Consider the following 22,247-nt stretch of genomic DNA (forward strand, 5'->3'; position numbering starts at 1 on the left):
TTGTAGTAAATGGCAAGGCAGGTTGTTTTGCAAGTTGACAAGACAGGCAGTCTACTTTACCATTTGAAACATCACCTAACTAACTACTTGAAACTAGAGAGTGTAAACGACCAAAAGACACATGACCTAACCAAGAATGCCACAAAGCAAGAGGGGAACTAATAGTAGCAGAGGCAGTAGTCTCAACATTGGAAGGACTGGAGGAAGGAATGCGAAGGTGGATAAGCTCATATAGACATCCATGTCTACGACCTATCCCAAGGGTTTGTCCCGTCTTCGGATCCTGCACAACACAACCAATTGGAGCAACCAATTGAAGAAAATAGAACAGTGATGCCAAGATCACAGAGTTGACCAATAGAGATAAGATTAAGTGTAAGATTAGGGATCATTAGAGGTAGAAATATGACCTACATGACTAATATGCATTTGAGAACAATCAGTATTATGAATGCTAGATAAATTAGAAGGACATGTAGTGGAAGAAAACAGTGTAGGGTCAGAGGTCATATAGTTACAACAAGCCAAATCAAAATACCATGAAGAGGTACCTAGGGTGACTGAGATAGCAGTAGAAGGTGTACCAGAAGTGGAAAGAACCTTTTGCATAATAGCTTCAATATCATGAACAGTGTGAGTAGAAGAGGAGGCAAGTGCAACAACAGCCTCGACAAACTGAATCGAAGAGTCATGTCGACTAACAGAGAATCCAGAAGAACCATCGTAGAGAGGAGAACTATCTGAATGATCCATGAAGTAATCAAAGTATGAGTCACAAAGAGGGCCCAGTAGTGTCGAAGTAGAATTGGGTGAAACAGAGTATCCCAGTGAATCTGGAACATTGAAAATAGCTAGAGAGCAACTGAGTTGGCCCAAAAATAGCCAAAAAATGGACCTATAGATGACAAATAGGCCAAAGATGACGTCAACAACAAGTGGATGACGACAGTGTGCGCGGTGCACGTTAGCAAAAGAGGCACACGCTGCTCCTGCTACCATACACCCGCGTGCACCGTTTCTGCTACTATACGTCGCGCACGCCTCTGTCACTATATATACACTAATTAGGATATACATAAACAGCTCCCCTAAAACTCAAGGTGGGTAAGCATCAACCAACTTGAGTTTGGAAACTAGATCACTCAAATAACCAGGAGGATTAGCCTTGGTGAAGATGTCGGTTGTCTGATCAGCAGAGATAACAAAGATAAGACAAACAGTGCCACTAGTAACATGTTGTCGTATAAAGTGACAATCAATCTCAATATGCTTTGGTACCATGTTAGAATTGTTAAAAGAAAGGGAAAATTGTGTATCTGTATTATTGAATTAAATAACCATGTACAAGAGCTCCTATATATAGGAGAGTGATACAATCCTAATCTAACTCTAATTCCTAATTTATGATATACATTAACAATGATATACATTAATTAGTATATATATACATTAATTAGGATATACATTAACAGTAAGAATAAGGTTGTTGTTCAGAGACAACCTCATCAAAGTTTGAGAGCGAAAAAAAGTGGAGTTAAGAATGTGAATCAGAAGGAAACAGTGAGTGAATCGAACATTGGGAACAAGAAAAAGAGTCGAAACAACATAGCTAAGAAAGTCCAGCAACCCGTGTGTGTTTCGGAGAATTTAAGTCCTGTTTCGATTCTTGATCTTCATCATAAGAGAGATGAGAGAGATCTGGCGAATGAGAGGGATGAAGGAACAGAGGTGAAAGTGATAAGAGAGATTTGGGAAATGAGAGGGATGAGGGAACGGAGGTGAGAGTGATGAGAGTGTTTTTGCTTCGAGAATATAGATAGAGAGTAGAAGAAAGGAGAGGAAAGAGATAGAGAGGAGAGAGAAAAATAGTACTTTTCGGGCCACTCAAGCCTAACCATTTCAAGCTATCAAGCAATTTTCTAGTAATAATTAGTTATGTTAAGTTGGTTAAAGTTTACCAATTTCACTATGATGATGGCTAGTGTTTAAATTTTATTAAAAAAACGTTTTATATTTTAAATTTTTTATATAAAAATATAAAAATAATAATAAATAAATATGTCACGGTCCGGTGACATATTTTTGTTGTACTAACAAATGTTTTAGAGATATGGTTTGTAGTTATTGCTTGTGATTTTTGAAAATTAAGTAAAGTACAATGAGATTTCTTGAGTAATGAAAAAATTACAGTTCACAATTTTGAGAAAATTATAGTCATTCTTACTGTAATGATAACTTTTAACGGAACTAATAAAATTATTACATTACCCCTTAAATATTTCTTGTATTTAAATATGTATTGATGTCAAATGACATAATTACACTCCCATTTACCTACTCAAGGACTTAATTGCTCTCATTCCCTTGACGGTGTGTATTATTTGGACATGGAATATGAGTGTTAGGATGCATACGATGAGTGAACATAAGTATAATAAAAGGTTAAAATAAGCATATAGTCTAACGACGGATAGCATTATCATTTTTTACCGATTTGGCTAGCAAATGACTATATTGATCAAAATTTATAGAAAACTTATTTTGAGAGTGTAATTATGTCAAAATTATAACACTTACTATAATTACTTTATTTTTCAGAGAAAATCATTGTGAACAACTCCAATGCACACCATTATTGTGAACAGGAATAATATCAATGAGAAATGGAAAATCAACATTGATACAATGAACTGACACAAATTTTCTTTTCAGGGAATTACCAGCTAGGGCTAAACCAAAGTTTAGTGGGGTTTTTTTTTTTTTTTTTTTTTCTATAAAGTACTTTATTCTCCAAACTAAAGTCATAGTATAAAAGACAATATTAAAGTTATTCAAGTTGTAATTTTTGTGATTAATAAAAAGTTAAATACTTCTTTTGGGTGAAAAATTAAATCATTTTATGATTTGTCATAAAATTTTGTGATTTTATGTGCATCCTGTTAGGCATGCACATAAAATCTGAGAATTTTACTCCCAAAAATTAAATAAATAAATATATAAAATTTAGAACTTTTCTTTCTTAAGAGTGAACTTCCAACAGAATTGCTTCAATTCACCAAATCGAATAGAAAAATCACTCAGCATCAAGCCTTGAGGCTCCAGAATAATTAGATGAAGCTCTAGTTCACATAAACCAAATAGGAGAATTAGCAAAGTTTTTGTAGGTTGAAAACAGAATTTCAATGCAAAATCCCAATTAGAGAAGGTCCAGAGAGAAGAATTAGTGCCGGTCCATAATCCAAACCTCATCTGCTACAATTTTCAAAATTCGTTACAGTAGATAAGACCATAATAATAATACATTCCACAATTATGTGCTCATATTCATCTGGTTAATAATAACTTGGTACAAAATTCAACCTTGTGTTACCATGGATTTTAACCAAAGCTTACTGGTAGCTCCTTCCTCTCCCACGTCCACCCCAGCCCCTGCCTCTACCCCTTGCACCACTTCTTCCTCGTCCATACGAAAGACCTTGAAATGCCCTGTTAACAAGTTGGTTCGGTAAACCACCACCACCACCACCGCGACCCTTTTTTGATGCATTGCTGTTCATGACATTAGTGGCACTTGCAGGACGTTTCCCTCTGCAGAAAAATCAATAAATATGAACAATAATAACAATAATAAAATGACAAAAAGAAAGCTGATACAACTATAAAACTCAAATAAAAATAAGGGCTAATGGCACTTTGCTACCGCCTATTAGTTTTTGTGGAAGATTCTCCATGCCCCTCATAAAATTAAAAGTTGCACTATGCACCCTATAAAAAAAAAGGTGCACCCTCACACCTCACTAGGAGGTCAGTGGTTCAAAACTTTCCACTTTCATGTGGGTCTTATTCCCTCTGCATTTGTTTGGGATTTCTCTCTCCGACATTTGAGAGTTTTTTGTATTAATTATGTGTTGTATTTCATCTTGATTAGATTGTAATTCATTTGGCCTCATTGTAATATCATACAACAATCCAACAACTAAATAAATAAATAGGTGCACTTTGCATCCTGTAGTTTTTTTTATAGAAGTTGCACTTTGCACCCTTAGTTTTTACCATATTCCCCCTTTTTTTTTTCTTTTTTTTTTTTAAGTTAAAGAATGCAAAGTGTAACTTTTACAAAATTATAAGGTCTAAAGCAAAACCTTTTAATTTTACAAGGGACAAAATGCAACTCTAATAAGATTATAGGGTGCAAGCCACCATTACTCCAATAAAAGATGGATCCCCATTCCCAACAAGCTCCAGCCAATTAGGTGAAAATCTTGCAGCAAATGTAAGTGTCATGCGGAACTCACATATCAACAAAAAGGGGCGTTTTATATGAGAAGAATAAGAGGTTTTCAACATACCCAGCACCAGTAGTGGTTGAAGGTGCCGAAGCTTTTGCTACTTCTTTCCAGGAAAGGTTGATTCTCTTATCGCCAATGAATGAAGGTGATTTTGCATGCAGCAGCTGAGTTATCAAAAAAAGTAAGAAAATTCAGTCCTGAGTGCATGAACTAGTATTTACATACCAAGCATTGTGTCCCACTTAAGTTGGGTCGGTGTGAGGTTGACTACATGAATCCTTTTAGCCATTCTGTTCTATGAACAAGTATTTACAAACAAAAATAATAATAATAATAATCTATTCCAGACCTGTGTCATTGCCAAAATATTATTGCAGGTTCGCAGTCCAGTGGTAGTATTCTGCTTTTGAGCTTTCTGCAAATTATGCAAAATTGCAAATCATCTTTGTTAGTTAAATTCAACATAAAGCCCAAAGATTGGCAAAAGATTAAAGAAAGCTCTCCAAGATAAACTCACAACGCTAGCCTTTGCTTCATCAGATTTAGCGGAAGCCATTGCTTTGTTGTGCTCAGCCATACCCTGAGTTAACTTCTTGATGGTAGCCCTGGCTAGCTCTTCAACGCTGCTTAACCTGTCTCGTCAACCAAGAATAAATTTCAATTAAATTCTCCTGGCTACAAATAAAAACTAAAAAAAAAATATTGGAAAATGGATGGTTGCAACTATGAGTAAAATGTAGAGAAAAAAAACCAGATCCTAGATGCCTCATTAGAAATAGAGAACCCTTTTCAACTGCATTCTACATCAAATAATAGGACACTGCAAGTCAATGTGATACTATCTGCTGCATAAGTTGGATAGAAACATGCGCATGTTCTTAAGGATAATAAAATAATGTTCAACGTACTGTTTATTAGATCTCACAATCCCATTCACCCATCACTTCATGCATTGGCTAGTAGAGATGGTAAATGTGCAAGGATGAAACAGGACAGCCCCATCCTGATGCCGACTGATTATAGAAAACCCAACAAGGTAGAGATGGTTCCACTTGGACAGAATGATACTTAATTCTTTTTCATTCTTTCCTCTCCCATTGAATTATACCAAACAAATGGCTTTACGACAAATTCCCAAAAATAAAAATTGACAAAATGCTGTCAACCATGATCACAGATGAGTCTTCAATCATGCAGAGTAAAGAGATCATGATGATTGATGATATTCCAACGTCGATCAGGGTTAAGTGCAGGTTTCTCCTCAATTGGCAATGACCCCTTTTGCCAATGAAAACCACCATGAGAGATTACGGAGTCCAGAAATCCAGCTAAGGAATCTAATAGTGATTAGCAAGGCGACTCACCAGCTAGCAAAGATGCAAGCAGCAAAGGAATTGGATAAAAAACCACTTCTAATCCCTTAACTATCAAATTTAGGCAGCAAAGGATAAAAGTTAATATATTGGGACAGGCTTTTGGCTGGAAACTGAAAGTGAAACTGATACCAAATCAATCCCAAAATGGGCTGTGTTTTTCCCCTAGCTTAACAGTCACCTGAACCTTGCTAAATAAACCTCATCATTATCCCTAGCTGGTCACAACCAAAGGGTATCATTAACGCCCCAAAAAATTCTTGCACTCATTACTTCGCCAAAGTTTCATTCCTCATGCTAGAAGACCCATGAATCAATGTTTGTCCTTTAAAAGATAGTGAGATATTTGAATGAAAGATCTACTATATTGCAGCCGATATAAATCACTGGGGAAGAAGAATAGTAACAGGAGTTCTATCAGTGATAGATCCCAAGGTGGGGTGAGAAGGAAAAGATATCCAGCAAAGGGAAGAAGTGAAACATGAATGTAGAAAATGTAAACAACATGTTTAAGGTGCCACAAAAACAATGGACTGCTGGATAACAACGGACAAGAAAAAAGAACATCACACTTTGATTACCACACAATAGACCTGAAAGGAAAGATAGGATCCCAATCAACCAACCCCAAGTAGGCCAAATAGAAAGGCTTTGCTTAGTTGAGGGAATTAGCATGCACCGTCACACAGTTTGGCATCCACAACTTTTAGAACAAAAGCCATCACCACCAATATTTATGAGTGCTGAGAGTATGCAGTTAATAATGTCCAAGGTTACCATGCTGAATCACTAATGAGTAGAAAAACTTAATATAGAACTTTGAAAGATGTTCCAAATTTTGGGTTCACCCTCCCTGTTGGTTTTCCCTCTGGAGCATTACTGTGGCATTGCTTCCTCTCCAATTCTACTGACAATTTGTTTGTGGCAAACCAGTAGTCCAATATAAAAACTCCAAATGGCTCTACCATCCTAGTATGGGCCACCTTAAACATGTGCCTAAATTCCAGGATCACGTTACTGTAGTTATCTTTTTTTGGATAGTCAATGGGATTCGAACCCTGGCATCCGCTCCACAATAGCTTCCTTATTACCACTGCCCCAAGACACCAGTTACAAAATTTATCTGACTGGTGGATTCAGCTTGCAATCTCAACAAATTTGTCTGTACTGAAATCAATAAAGCAGTTTTTGAAGTTGCAATGACACAGGTCTTCTATTTAAGTACAATGAAGAAGACAGTAACATGAGCATGAAAGACACCACCAGTCCTTCCAGCTGTCCCTGAAATTCTGAACCTTGTACACCAGTTGAAGAATATTCTTTGACAAGTGTGAATATAAAAACACCAGGCTATTGATAAGTATAAAGAACTATGAAAGGACCAGTTTCGAACATTTAAAATATTGGAGATTGAGCTATGCAAAGCATTACAAATGCAAAACATGTGCTACATGTGTCAACCCTCTTCTTGCAAACCAATTAAGACTGGTTTGTTACATGTCTTCCACAACATATTTGTTCTTTGACAAAATATCAGTATATAACTTATTTGTGATGAGGATGAAGTGGATGGTATTTTCTATGCCAAAAATTGTAGAATATTCAGTTTTCAAACTAGAAAAATATGTATGGATGTAGACATTCCACAGTGATAATTGACTTTGGAGCATATTTTCTTAAATTACCAATTGTTCCTGCACGAATGCAAGCTGACTAGCAAAAGTGTTTCACCTCCCATCTGGGGCAGTAAAGAATCTAAACAACTCAACCAACTATGAAATTCCAGATGATGACACATGATGGAGTCAAATGATGACTTAATAGAAGTGTCAGATCAAGATATTACACAAAACAGATGATGTGATTATCTAGAAGCATGTTTCAGGCAGGAGGATTAAAATCTAAGAGTAGATGGTTAGGTCATGTACAACCAAGATCTATAGATGCAACAGTAAGGAAGAGTGACATGATCACCATAAATGAAATGTTAGCGGGAGGGAAAGACCTAAATTGACATAAGATGCGGCAGTAAAAAGAGAGATGAATTTATTAAATTTAACTAAGCATAATATAGTTGTGAACAAAAAAGAATGACAAAAAAATGATTCATGCAGCCAACTCTATTTGAGTGGGACATATTTTTACTTTGTTACATATGTTAATATCATTTTGTTTAAGCCATTTCTCTGTAAATGGGTTAAAGAACTGCAAGGCATTTATTTTAATATTTAACATGGACTAAACTAGAAATTATTCCAGTTCTTTTTTCTTGTTATATTCGTCCATAATCCATCAACAGTCTATGACACAAGCAAGGTTAGCATAGAGTCCCTGAATATTCACAGCAGAAAATACATCTGAAAACATAAAGAAAATAAAGAGCTTAAACAAACAAATCACCTCTCAGTGAAATCTTTGTAATACTCTGAGAAGTCTTCCCCAAGCCTATCAGATGGTTGGCCGGTCACTATCTTGTAACCACATAAACTATTAGTGGCATTCGGAGCCTGTACAATGATAAATAGCAATTAAGCATTGAACAGGAAAGACATGTATGAAATACGCAGGAGAGTAGGATTGTTGGATATTACAACCTTATGAGCTAAATGGTGAAATGTGTACAACAAGCACTCCACATAAGTAAAGTTAGTCTCTTCTCCAGATTTTCTCCGAGGCATGTATTTCTGGAAAGAAAAAATAGATGAGACAAGAGTAAATTAAAATATATAAATTTATAGGCAAAAAGGTTTCATATTTCTTAACACTCAAAAACTAGCCTTAAATAATAACAAACAAAAAAAGACAAAAAAGTGAAGCATTGATAGATGAAGATGAAACATAAATTATAATGGGCATAGATCTAGGAAAGGATAAATGTTTATATATAAATTATAATGAAAAGAGATCAAGGACATAAAGATTCATAAAAGAAAAACACAAAACTTGCTGGCATGCCTTAATATAACACAATTTATATGGCCACTGTACGTAACATGTGTACCTTTAAGAGATGAACAATGAAAAGAGCAGTATGCATATCATTGTTGGTTGTTCACTATACATTACCTTTAAGAGCTGGACAACAGAGGGAAGAATCTGACGTGAATCCTGTGGCGTCGTGTAAGGTGAACTTTCTGCAAGGTTCTTGAGCAAGTCTACTTTGCGTTCTTCAGGAAGCTGAGAGGCAAAACTATAGTTAGTATGGAGTGGGACAGAAATCCAACTTCAAAACAAAGCTACTATTAGCTTGCATTCCAAGACGACTCTCATAACTCAGGAAGTCATAATCTGACGTTGGAGGAATGTTCTCTTGAAGTCTACGGAAAAAGCAGAATCCGTTTTCCATTAAACTATCAGATACTTGAAAATGAACGGGGAATGCAACATTCGCTATTTCAAGAACTTCTGAAGAAAAAGTCCCTCAGTTTGTGAGCGGTGGTGTTCAGTTAAAGGCTTACTGCCTGTCACCTTTAATTGATTTTCACATAATTTTTACTAGATTTCTGAACGGTCTTTGAACAAATTTAGTTATGTACTCATGTGAAAATATATTTTCTATAAATTTCCTAGTGCTGGTCCAATCAACATGGGATGCTGTCATGGTTGGCTCAAGCTCCAGACATCAGACCAAGTAATAGCCCACCACCCCCACAGACGAATTAACATAATATTCAAGAAGCCAAGTCAGTAAACTCGTGAATGTAATTACCATTCCAGACATAATGTGATTACCCAACTTTATGAAATACCGTCCTTTATTGTGCAAACAAACTGATCCCAGATTGAAATATTAAATTTGAAAAAAGAAGATTAGGAAAGAAAAGAAAAAAGAAAATGGTTAAGCGACTATTAGGACAAAATTGAGATAAAATCCTGTTTTTTTTCTCTATTAAGCCTTTCCTACAAGTTCTACAAATTCCCAAGAACCATACATCACAGCAAAGCCTCTGGTCTGTATGGTTGGTAAGGGCCAACTTGCACAAAGTAAATAAAACCTGCTTGAAGCATACTTCTTTAACTATATGTTCCAATTGAACACTTTCCGTTTTTTTTTTTCTTCTTCCTCTATCCCTATCCCTAGGTACAGTGTTTGAATCAATACAGATCCAAATAGATTTTAAACGAGACAAACAAAAATATTTTCCTTTGAAATGCCCAAACAAAAACCGCTCAATAAATGAAATGCCCAAAGATTTTCCTTTGAGCTAAGAATTTTACTCCAAAAGAAATTGAACAAAAAAGCTGCTGAATTGGCCTATTTCTTGTGCGTAACAATTGAAATTTTTTGAGAAATGAACTAAAAAATGAATGCTTTCTCAGCAGGAGGCCAAACTGATTCAAATATACTTTTTGGTGATTGATATCAGGTATACAATATCTAAACATAGACTGAAGCTGATTATAGGTAAAACATATCACATGAAAACCATATGACTTGTATTCATATTGGGTGCCTGAAATTAACACACACAAAAAAAAAATTGATGTAGCAGGCCTGAACCAAATTTAAATAATATGTTGAATGCAGGAAATTTAATCGATTTCTCTTTTTCCAGTTCATAAGAAACATTGCAGCAAGAACAACTAAGCAATTTTCACATATTCATATTCAAGGTGAGGGGAAAACTAAAACAACTGATCAGAATTTTGTGCATAACTATGATGCAGACATGCCTATAATTGGGTGGAATTTGACATGGATATAGAGTGTCAAATCAGTAACTCTCAAAACAAACAATCAAAAACGCCAATGCATACCAAAATGATTTGATAGGTTCAACTACATGTGTACATTTGTTTTGACCCAGCAGTATAAAATGATAGCATGCATAATGCATCATACATGTATGAGCTGAGGTTTTCTGATCGCAATAACCTATTTTACATGGACTCTTCAGTTTTGTTGAAGTACCCATGTTGACATGACCCAACAGGGGTAAGGGTACAGGTACAGATCCAATCTTTCTGTTTTGGAACATATATATATATAATTATTGTTCATATATAATATGATATATCATGAACAAATTTTATTTTTATATATAATTATTATCTTTTCAATTAGCCAACGTATCCCTGTATCCATATCTAATTTTTAGATCCTTTTTGGCCAAGTCTACGTATCCTGAAATTTGAAGTTTGATGTGTCAAGCACCCACACCTGACAACCGTACCTGAGTCCATGTAGCATAGGCAATAACATAAAGTGTTGAATACTGCGTTAAAAAAATCCATGGGAAGTTAGCGGTCATCATGCATCCAGCACATAAATTAATACACTTAAAATTTTCATGCAACTAAATGTAAACATGGTATCAGGCATCACAGGGTCCTTGTGGTAACCAGATAAAGCATTGTGTGTGCATTTCATATAAGCACCTCAAAGATCTTGAGCACTACTAACAACATAAGGTCAATTAAAAGGGCACAAGTATGCCCTGTTGCAGTATCAATTTCCACAAGTACAAAAGAAACTGCGGAAATGTGTGTTTGTGTGTGTGTGTGTGTGTGTGTGTGTGAGAGAGAGAGAGAGAGAGATTTCCTAAATCTGAAAAAAATATCCGTAGTTATTGAATCATATGACCACATAAAGCATGCGATAAAGAAACCCTATTAACCCAAATAGGAAAAAGAAGAATAGAAGAGGAGGAGAAGAATGAACCAAGCAAGATGTTAGAAGCATTTAAGATATCAAAGTTTTGACCAGCATCATTTCATTAGGGGCTTCAGATTTTGGAGATGACCCTAATTTTACTTTTCAAGCAACAGAATAAATAATCAAATTGTATTGAGAACTGTAAAACCAGAAAATGGATACCAAATATAAGAATACTAGAAAAGGCAAATAACTTAATCGAATAAACTATTAAGAACAGGAAGGTGTGATGTTACCTCATCAAAAACAGGCAAAATATGCTTGTTTAAATAGTTGAGAAACTTGCTATTCAATGCGCCCCGCTGTGTGCAAAAAAGAGGGGTTCAGTAGTCTACCAGAAAAAATCTGCTATTTGATCAGAATGAGGAAAAAACCCATATAAACATAGCCTGTACCATAAAAAAGGGAAGAGCCATGAACAGGCATGATATCAATCTATCAATGTGGTCCCCATCTGAAACCTGCATTATGAAAGCCATTCTAATAAAGAATGTAGTAACATAGTAACTACAACATCATAAAGGAAGTCTATGAGATCACTTCTTTTTTTTTTAATGAGTAATAGAAGTCTATGAGATCACACCCAAAAGAATCTTTCGAAAAGAAAAGACAAGAAACCACATTTTTGTTTGTTGTTTTTCCTTATTGACAGAATAAAAATAATATAAATATGTCGAAGGGGATGGAACCCTAGGACATGCCAGTAGGGGTGTTCAAACAACCAATTACCCAACGAATCCGATCCAAACCAACCGACCCGAATCACCCACGGACGGTTTTGCTGAGGAGCATGGTCGGCTGAGAGTGAAATGTATGAATTTTTTTCAAATTTCGGTCGAGTACCGGGTTTGACAATATAATATTCGGTTAACCCGACCCGACCAATATATAAAAAATATTATTAATGTTTGATTGATTAGTCTTTATTTTTCCCAGGAAAGACTTTCATCTTCCCAAGGCAGTCATATCTCTAGGTAGACAACTCACTTCTCTATGTACTCAGCTCTCTCTCTCTCTCTCTCTCCACCGCTTATCTTCCCAAGACAAAGACAAAGAAACCTTACCTTACACTCAGCCTATCAATTGTATCACCAACTCTCTCTCTCTCCTTCTCTCTTCATCTCTGAAAATAAAGTTTCTCACCACATATTCCTTTCTCAAACCCCTAAAGTTCCTCACCACATTTTTTAACATTTTCTACTCTCATCATCCCTCTTATCTCATTGTCTCTCACTCTTGGACACAAAGTTCTCAAATCTAATTAAGATCTTACTTGTGTCGTCCATGCCAACTGGGCTCAAGCAAAAAACGGGACGCCGATCGTTGCAAGATGGAGCAGCTCGCGGTGGTAGGCATTGTAAGATGGACAAGTCCACAGCAATATAACTATGTAGCTTCCCAATTTAATCTCTCTATTTTTTCTTTAAATCTTTTTTCTATCACATATTTATGTGTGTGTGTATATATATATATGTATATATGCTAGGGTTTTAAGTAAAAGGGGAAGATGATAACCATATATTCAAAACCGTCTGAAACCCGTCCGAAACCGAACAAGAAAGGCAGTCGGCTCCAAACAAAAAGTCAGTCGATGACGGCTGGTGAGATCTGAAACTTAGTTGCACGAAGCGGAAGCGGAAGCGGGAGCGCAAGCGGGATCGGGATCGGAATCGGGAAATCGTAGACATTTCAAGAAGCGCTGGTAGGGAGCGTTCGTATATATATATTAAATAATATAATATATAAAAATATATTGTAAGATTATATATTTTTTTCCTCTAATGATAATGAAAATATATGTTATAATTTTTTTTAAAAAAAAAGTACTATAAAAAATCATATGTTAAAATATTGTAATTATATACTTTTATTAGATTTTTTTCATTTATTCTAAAATATTTGTATTATTTTTTTATCTATTTATTTTAAAATGTTTTTGTTAAAAATTATTTGTTTTATTTATTTTCTTACAAAAATAAAATAAAAGAAGAGAGAGGGAGAGGAGAAGAAAAACAATCCCAAGCCCAACTCTCCTATTTATGATGCAAACAAATCATCTAGTAACCCAAACAATAAATAAAACAGCTCACAAGCCCAAACAAATGTTTGTATGGGTCTAAAAAAAATCCCAAGCCCAATAAAAATTCCCAAGCCCAACTCTTATGTTTATAGCTTACAAGCCCATACAAATGTTTGTATGAGTCTAAAAAAAAAATCCCAAGCCCAATAAGAATCCCAAGCCCAACTCTTATGTTTATAATTCCCAACCCTAGCAGCTGCTGCTTCTTCTTCACATGCTTCTTCGCAGCCTGGTCTGCTTCTTCTTCGCAGCATAACCCTAGCAGCAGCTGCTGCTTCTTCACAGCCTGGTCTCTCTCTCTCTCTCTCTCCCCCCTTCTGTGTCGCCATCGCTCCCATCTAGTTAGATCCGCAATTCAATCTCAACGGAGACGTGATTCTATCACGAATCTTGCTACAAATCGCTGAATCGCGATTCTAGACGAGAATCGTCTCCCATTCCGATGATTCCTGCTACTAAGATCTGAAACCCGAAAGAGTCAGTTCGAGTCATGGTTCCACTTGTAAACTCGAACCGCCCCGACCCGTGTACAGCCCTACACGCTAGTACGGAAGAGTTTAACAAAACCGCCACCTGAACTCTAAAAGGGCTATGCTATTTTTAAAAAAAAAAACTTTGATAAGAAACTTAAAACAGGTACACATATCTAAAGAACCTACATCATATACAAAAAGGAGAAACTCTCTATCAAAGCCAAAAGGACAAATATTCAACAAAATCGATCGGACTTTAGGCACAGGTAAAACCACCCTGTTGGACATGTAGTTGATCCTCTCTTCCCAAATGCACCTAAGGAGACAGAGGGACTGCCCTCCGAGCAGAAGTTTTTCTTGTTCAGATAAAACTACTATTCAATCCACAGTAACTTTCAGAACAGATCTCAGCATCCTCCAAAACACTCCAAAGAGAAATAAATAAATAAATAAATGATAAGACAACATAGCTCTATGGCCATAATAAATGAAACAGTTATATCATTGCCTCTGCCCTCTTGCATATACAGAGCTATTGAAAATCATTTTTCCCCTAGTCACTAATTATTACTCATCGAGGATAGCTCTACACGTGACCACTCTCCACAAAAAATGCCACCTTGGATGGAATCTCTGTGCACCAAACCTCTTAACATGAACTAGTACTAGATATTATGCAGAATTTTGCCCCTCAAAAAACAGTGCAATTGTCCAAGAGTTCAAAAATTCAATAAGAAAGATGTGTCTTATATCACACAACATAAAGTAAATACCACTAAATTTCAACATGGCAATATATGTTCTAAACTTCTAGTGCAATTTTTTTTGTCAATTACAATACTGCTTCCCTCTTTTGATACAATGCGTAAATAATGAACTTACTGGAACTATTTCACCATGATATCCAAAGTTTCCAATGTTTGGAAGTAAATCCACCACAATTATGTCTTTTCTTCTACTTGTCGAAAATTTAGGGGGTTACAACATATCATTAATTTACAAACACAAAAGGTTCCATTTGGATGGATGTGAATTTCAAATCAAGGCATTTGAGTTTCAATTTTATAAAAATATTGAAGTGCTAGCTATTATATGTGGATAAAAAAAACTATAGAAGAACATAAGCTGAGATCAAAAAAATATATATATGTATTTTATTATGTTCCTGGTAGCTAGAAGGAGAATCCTTAGCATGATTTCAAATAACTACTCTAATACAGTTATTTCAAATCCATCATGATAAAACTAATTAATACAATCTTGAAATTCATGGATGAATTATCAAATCGAAATTTTAGTTATTCTCCTTAAATGATTGATCGATCTCAAATCCATGCATTTCAAATCCCTAGCAGAACCTAAAATTACATCATGGTAAGCAAATAAATCCAATACTTCATATGCATGTAATCAAACTGTAAAAGATCTCAAGAGTTAACATTTATAGACCACCTACGAAGGCCCCTTAACTGTAAAATAGATCCACCTTAGTAACATCTAAGTTGAAAACTTTAACCAGACAACTTAGTGAAGTGTCATTTTCAAATCAAAGATGAAACAAACAATTTCCTAAACATAATACAACAAGGCAAGTACTTACATTGAACTGTGCATCTAGATCAGCTTGACCTTCAATAATTTCAATGAGTTCTTGCACACGCTCTGCAGGGGCTTTCTCTCCAAATATGCTCAAACTTTTCAAGAAATCCATAAACATTTTAAATTCAGCTCCTGTCACATCTTGCAAACTCTGCAATAACAGTCAGCAAAAATATAATGCATCTTCTAGTAGACTATCGAAGCAAAATCTAAGACAATCATTTTATATGCAATAACATCAAATCAAAGTAAGAGAGTGACAGGATAAAAATGGTGAGAAACACAACTGCATACAGAGAAGCAAATCATTATCTCACTTTTTTAATCAGATCAGTTATATGCCTCTCCATTTGCTCCTGAGGCTTCAAGAGCTCAGCTTTAAGAGGAAAAACCTGCAGTAAAATTGGTTAGTCCTCAATATGGTTAAGAACGAAATGGTGTAATCAGCAAATACATGTGTTGGTTTCTCACCTTATCTCTTATAAAGCATAGTGTCCTCTCACGAAGATTTTCATCTGTGCTTGGCTCATCAACACTCTCAATGTGCTTAAATAAGGCTGTCAAAGAAGCTGTAAAAACAAAGCCATTGTTGGGTTTTCGATAGATAAAAAGCTAAGCCATTGGTCATAGCTACAAGGGAATCATTAAAAAAAAGACGGGGGGAAAAAAAACTTAAATTGAATTAAAAGAAAATTTCAAAGGAAACAAAAACATGCTGAACAAATATTAACAATAATCAAACCATAAAGCCAATGATAAATGCATATAATCACAATACTAAAGCGCACAGAGCCTGGTAGTGGATGTCCGGTTAACAGTGTGGTATGCACTTATTCATACCAACAGTGATACTATATGCAAATGTTTAATCACTTCATTTGCACCTAAAGAAAAAATAACAGCCAAATACTCTACCAAGAAAGGACAACTCAACTTTGTTCTTCTTTTCGTTTTTTACAAGTATTATCATTAAATTCATGCCAAAAAAGAGAGCACAAACTCTGCACATGCAAAGTACAAAAGAGAAACACCTATAAACCTATATATCTGTAGAGACATACCACTCCCCCAAAAATCCACATAAAGGAAAAATAAATAAATAAATAAATAAAGGAGGAAAGAAAGAAACAGGGATTCCTCCCTAAGCCCAAAAAAAAAATAATAATAATAAGGTAATAAGAAACAACCCCTTCAAACTATGAATAAGAAGCTCCATCCTTTCAAAGGATATCTTATTTCTCCCCCTCTCTATATGGCACATCCCACATAAAAGAGTACCTTCCCAAGCCAACCTTTGACTTCCCCGCGGCAGCCCCCCACTCCAACGGGCAATACTTGGCTACCTTGCCCACATACTTTATGTCATTGTTCATGATTCCCAAGTTTGTGGTGTGGAGGTTTGATAAGCTTCAAAAGGACTTTTTATGGGAGAGGCTATCAAGGAGAGATTAAAATACGATCTTCTTGATTAAGAGGTGGTGCGCTTCTCATTCAAAGTGGTGGGTTTGGCATTTGAAAGTGGGAGGTGAGGCATTGTTGGGTAAATGGTTGCGGAGGTTCGCTATTGAAAGGAATAGTTTTTGGAGGAGGGTGGAGTGGAGTGGAGGCGGGAGAATATGGGAACGAATGGGAGGATTTGTCCACTAGAATAGTTAGAGAAGCCTATAATGTGGGAGTTCACAAAGGAATTATGGTTTGCAACTCATAAGGTAATTCTTATTGTTAATTTGAGAAACAGAGAAAATTTTGGGTGCAACATTGATGTTTGTGTAAGCAAGTTGGGGGAGTGTCAACAACCTCCTCCTTCACTATGAGGTGGCTAGGGAGTTATGGAACTCAACATTGTTCTTTGATAATAGTCTTGGTTTATTGTTTTTTAAAGCATGAATCCAAGACCCTATCAATTCTTGAGCTATGTCATAATTTTGACTCTTGATAACTATTCCAAGTTTACGTAACAAAAAGAAGCACAAAATAAAATCCATACTTCATAGAACTAATAATCATGGTCAAAAGTTGTAAACAAGTTCAAAAGCTATTTGAATTTTCTATAGATGCAAAACAGGGGAATTTTACTTTTCCATAATAAAGAACATACGTTATTTGAAACACCTTCATTGAAGTCAACCCTCTTAAGGACTTAATGGCAATTCATCAACATACATATGTTAGTTCTAGTGTTATGAAGTCTCTTCTATTTTTCCCATAGAACCATGCTCATCGGATATGACAAGGGTAAGGGTGTAAGATATGTCTCTCACATGAATAAAAATTTCATATTTTTTATAAATCTTATTTAATTTTAAATACATTTCTAAATAATTTGCACGATCTTATTTAATAATATTATACTATATGCAATATATATGTGTTCAAGAAATGTACGCATACCCAACTTTTGGATACATTGTGTTCAAGATATGTCCCTGTACCCATACCCAACTTTTGAATACATACCCCAAAATATCCTAGAACTTAAGTTTAGGAAGGTCTAATGATTGGACTCACACTAGCACCCAATATTTGTACCCCCATGTAACATACGTCAATTCCATATAGAAATTAATCCAACCCATGACCTCCCAATTGGTATTTCCAGTAAACATCCCATGTGATGTTTTACCACTAGGAAATGCACCACATTGAGAGAGGTCCTCTCCCAAAAAATTAACAATATTCACATCTTAATCACCCATCTCATTGATGAGGCTTATAGAAGCAAGATATACATTAAGACAAGTTCAATATTCTACAAGATTAATTATTACTGCATCAAGATATACAAGATTTGCATGCCAATCAAATATAGAATTATTATGACATCTACAAGATTAATTACCAATATTCCTATTTTACAATTGCTTTAACTTTATCGTTAAGATTGAATGGATTAGAAATGAAGATTTTGGCATTCAAATTCACAAACACTTACATAGAAGGGTCAGTTGAGTGGTATTGGATTAGGAGACCTAAGAAGGATAACCCCGAAAGGTACTAAGGATACTACATAGGGTCCTTGTACAACTAAAGTCTAGAATTATTCTTAAGATTGGTTTGAAATAATTTCCTTTCATCATGTCATTTCAAATCAACTTACAAAAAGGCTTTCAAAATCATTCAAACTTCTTGTTGACAATCCAAATCTAAGCCTTTATTCGCAAAAGATTAAAACCAAAACCACTCAATTTTAAAATCTCAATCGAAATGCAACCTAATATTCTTATTTTGTAATGCAGCAATTGTGCTCTGCTGCATATTGCATATGCATATTACACAACATAGAAACAATGCAAGCATGGCACTAATTGACACCAAGAAAATCTTCATGCAATCAATGACGCTACTTCAGACGATATCCGTATCCATTCTTTGTAAATAAATATTCACACAATCATTACATTCCACCAGTTTGAAGAAATAAATTCATTACCTTTCACATCCTGCCTCAATAAAGACATAAGGGCTTTATGCACTGCATCACGCTCCACATTTTCTTCTAGAAGAATCAAGAAAACTCAGGATTAAATCTGTAACATAGTAAAGTACATATCCTCAACAGCACAGCCTGAAACACTAAATTTACCAGCTGTAAGGAGTTGTGCAAGAATATCTACGATTTTAGAAAGATGCTCTGGTGTATCCTTGCAGAAAAGGGGAAGTCCGCGAATTGCCTGCACCCTAACCTGTAATTGTAGTGAACAACAAAACTTTCAAGGCTCAAATCAAGTGCAATGTATCAATAATAACAGGAAGAAAAAAAAAACATAACTAGAGATTTATGTCTATACCATTCTAATGCAATAATTAATTGATTCAACCATCTACTATTGATTAATTAAGACCAAGAGTAAGCTTAACAGCATGCATCGTTACATTCAAAAGCATAAAATAAGGGCACCTTAAATTGACAGAAAAATACCTACACCAATAATGTCCTTCAAAATGATGACTTGGTGAATGGCACAGTAACTCTCAAAGAGATGAATTTTTTTAAACTAAAAAAATCAAAAATCAAAAATCAAAACAAAATAAAATAAAATAAAAAATCAAAAGATATATACATATTGTACCACTTACAAAAATTCACTGTAATACTTTGAAACTTTTTACCAATCAAAACTGAACAAAAGGAGTATAAATCAATTTTCTAACATGAAAAGAATAATAAAATTTTCCGAAATGCAGTGTAATACAATTATAGCGAAGAAAGAGAGAGAGAGAGAGAGAGAGAGAGAGAGAGAAGAAACACAGACAGACAAATAGTGAAGAGGATCAACTGAGAGAGAGAAGATTCGATAGAGAGAGAGAACAATCGATCGAGAGAGAAGATGAGATTGAGATTAATCGATCGAGAGAAGACAAGATCAAGATCGAGATCAAGATCGAGGGGGAGAGAAGATGAGATCGAGATCAAGAGGGAGAGAAGACGATAGAGATCGAGAGTGAGGATGAGATCAAGATCGCGATCAACTCCTTGCATCAGATTCACGTCTCTCGCATTAGCTCCTTCTTGCATCAAATCGAGACTAAGGTCCTACTACCACTGCAAGTTTAATCCTTCTTCCCTCTTCTCTCATGTCAGCCGTGTCCGAGAAAATCAGGTCGAGTCCGACACAGATCTCACACCTGCACCCGTGTCGTGTCGACACGGGTACTCTGCCCTAAACCGACAAGTCCATGTAACACAACTTTCATATGTTACATGGACTCGGGTACAAGTATAGGGTGCGGGTGTGTATCCAAGCGTCAGACTCTCATAAATTTTAATCTTAAGATCTTGAAATACGTATCCAAAATTGGATATGGGTAAGGAGACGTGTCATATATGCATATATATTGTATATTATATAATATTCTCAAATGAAATGTTGTAAATTATATCAAAATATACTTGAAATTAAATAGAATTCAGGAAAAAAATGAAATTTTTATATCTAATTAATGTGAGAGGCTAAAAATATTACTTTACTAGCAAATGTGAGTTTCTTCTTCTCATATATTGTAACAAATTAAAGAATCTGAGTATCTAAATTGGGTACAAGTGTTACACACACATCCCACACCCTTACCCGTGTCATATCCGATAGACACAGGTATTGTGAAGGTATTGTGAGGGAAATAGAAGAGCCCATGTAACACAGCTTTCAACTTAGATCAATCTGTGCATCTATATTAGCAGATCAATGGGTGGGTCTGCGTTTCATGTGGATAAATCATCTTCAATAGCTTCCACTCATCAGGTTTTTCAATTAATGACACTTCTAACTTCCACAAATACATTCATTTTCTACTTTTTATTATTACCCAAAGTTTTTAAAGACAAATGCGTAACGCGAGGCATTTTACCCTTCATGAGGTGAAACATAAGCTTCGGGGCTTTTCTCAAGGCATAGAGAATTTCATTACAAAGAAAGAAATTTTCCCAGGTGAAATCAACATATTAGCATAAGTTATCAAACTTCCCATTGATCCTTAACTGGAGTTTTTTTTTTTTTTTTTTTTCCTTTTTTGGCAGTTCATTGATTTTTCCCATGGAATGTTGTTACAAAATATGTTCTTTTTTATATTTAAACCATGAATTAGACTAATTTTAACAAAATCCCAAGAGAAGCGCTCTCCACGTGTGTACTCCTGTTATACAGAAAAGTTGTACAAGGTGCACTTGAGGCGTATGCCTCATACTGAGATGCACAACTGATGGGGGAATATTGCCTAAAAACTAAATCCTCGATTGCGTTTAACGCCTTTTAAAACTTTGGTCACTCTTGTAAGTAATATGCCTAGACAGAAACCCTAAGAAACCAAATAAATGCCCCCAAGATAAAACTGTAACCCACAAGTAAGTGAGCCAATATGAAGCCTATACTCATCAGACATAGCCGAAAACTCAAGTCTAATTAGCTAATCATTTTAGTCACCAAATTGCCTCAATTTTGAAACTTTGCAAGACCCGTTTTAAATTGATTTAGCTCCAACAAATTGTGCTATTAAAAAAATAATAATTAAGAATATATATATATATATATATAATGTGCAGTGACTAACCCCAAGCTCCTCTGCCTCACACAAATCGATATGGGAATCAACAGCCAAGTCGGACAGTTCAGGGAAGAACTTGAAGTATCTGGGAATGAGCTGAGCAGATAACTGCTTGGCCTTGATGCTCTTGCTTTTGACAGCCTTAATGATGCTTCGATAATCATCTACATGCTGTTAAAATTCAAAATATATATATATATATATATATATATTGCAAATTAACAAACAACAAAACCACAACAAATTGAAATTGAAGAACAAAACCCTAAAAAATTGAATTAGAGTGGGGGACAAATTAGGAACCTGAGACTTGTCTTTGACCTCGCTCAATCGCTCGCCGTATTCGTAGAGTAGTTCGATGTCTTTAGCATCGTCAGAGGCGTCGGTCATTACGAGAATTGGAGTGAGATCAACTTGTGAAGCTCGAAGAAACAGTGTGTGTGCGTGTGTATGAAGATATAGATATATATATATATATATATATATATATAGAGAGAGAGAGAGAGAGAGAGAGAGAGAGAGAGAGAGAGAGATACAGTGAGATCTGTGTGAAACAGGGAAAGTCGTGAACAAGGGGGCTGGGCAAAGGGCTGTGAATGGATTTTTGGAAACGATGGATTGAGGAGAGAGAAAATGCATCGCTCTATCCGTTTCACCTCTTTATATATCAGGACTCGGGAAAAACCATCAAAAACAAAACCCGTGTTTGATTGATTCAATATGTAAAATAATTTTAAA

The 22,247-nt window shown here is 35.4% G+C and overlaps 1 protein-coding gene across 4 annotated transcripts; it reads right to left on the reverse strand.

Moving 5' to 3' along the window:
* Window positions 1-3,155: 3,155 nt before the first annotated feature.
* On the reverse strand, window positions 3,156-22,226 carry LOC114301031 (apoptosis inhibitor 5-like protein API5). 4 transcript variants are annotated; one of them, XR_014339588.1, is made up of 16 exons: window positions 21,813-22,226; window positions 21,516-21,680; window positions 19,054-19,153; window positions 18,901-18,966; window positions 15,942-16,039; window positions 15,788-15,862; window positions 15,472-15,621; window positions 11,714-11,779; window positions 11,555-11,620; window positions 8,729-8,839; window positions 8,257-8,346; window positions 5,198-8,169; window positions 4,807-4,921; window positions 4,639-4,704; window positions 4,350-4,453; window positions 3,156-3,588 (listed from the first exon to the last, which is right to left on the reverse strand). XR_014339588.1 is itself a non-coding variant. In XM_028245926.2 (16 exons), exons 1-16 carry the CDS (start codon window positions 21,897-21,899, stop codon window positions 3,390-3,392), a joined length of 1,665 nt encoding a protein of 554 aa, XP_028101727.2. In that variant the 5' UTR covers window positions 21,900-21,989; the 3' UTR covers window positions 3,156-3,389. The 4 variants fall into 4 exon arrangements, 2 of the variants coding, with proteins under 2 accessions (XP_028101727.2, XP_082742767.1); XR_014339589.1 differs by having other exon boundaries at window positions 4,807-5,089; XM_028245926.2 differs by having other exon boundaries at window positions 8,063-8,169; window positions 21,813-21,989.
* Window positions 22,227-22,247: the final 21 nt, after the last annotated feature.

This window comes from Camellia sinensis, chromosome 9, assembly GCF_055761805.1.
Source record: "Camellia sinensis isolate YWXY chromosome 9, ASM5576180v1, whole genome shotgun sequence".
NCBI lineage: Eukaryota > Viridiplantae > Streptophyta > Magnoliopsida > Ericales > Theaceae > Camellia > Camellia sinensis.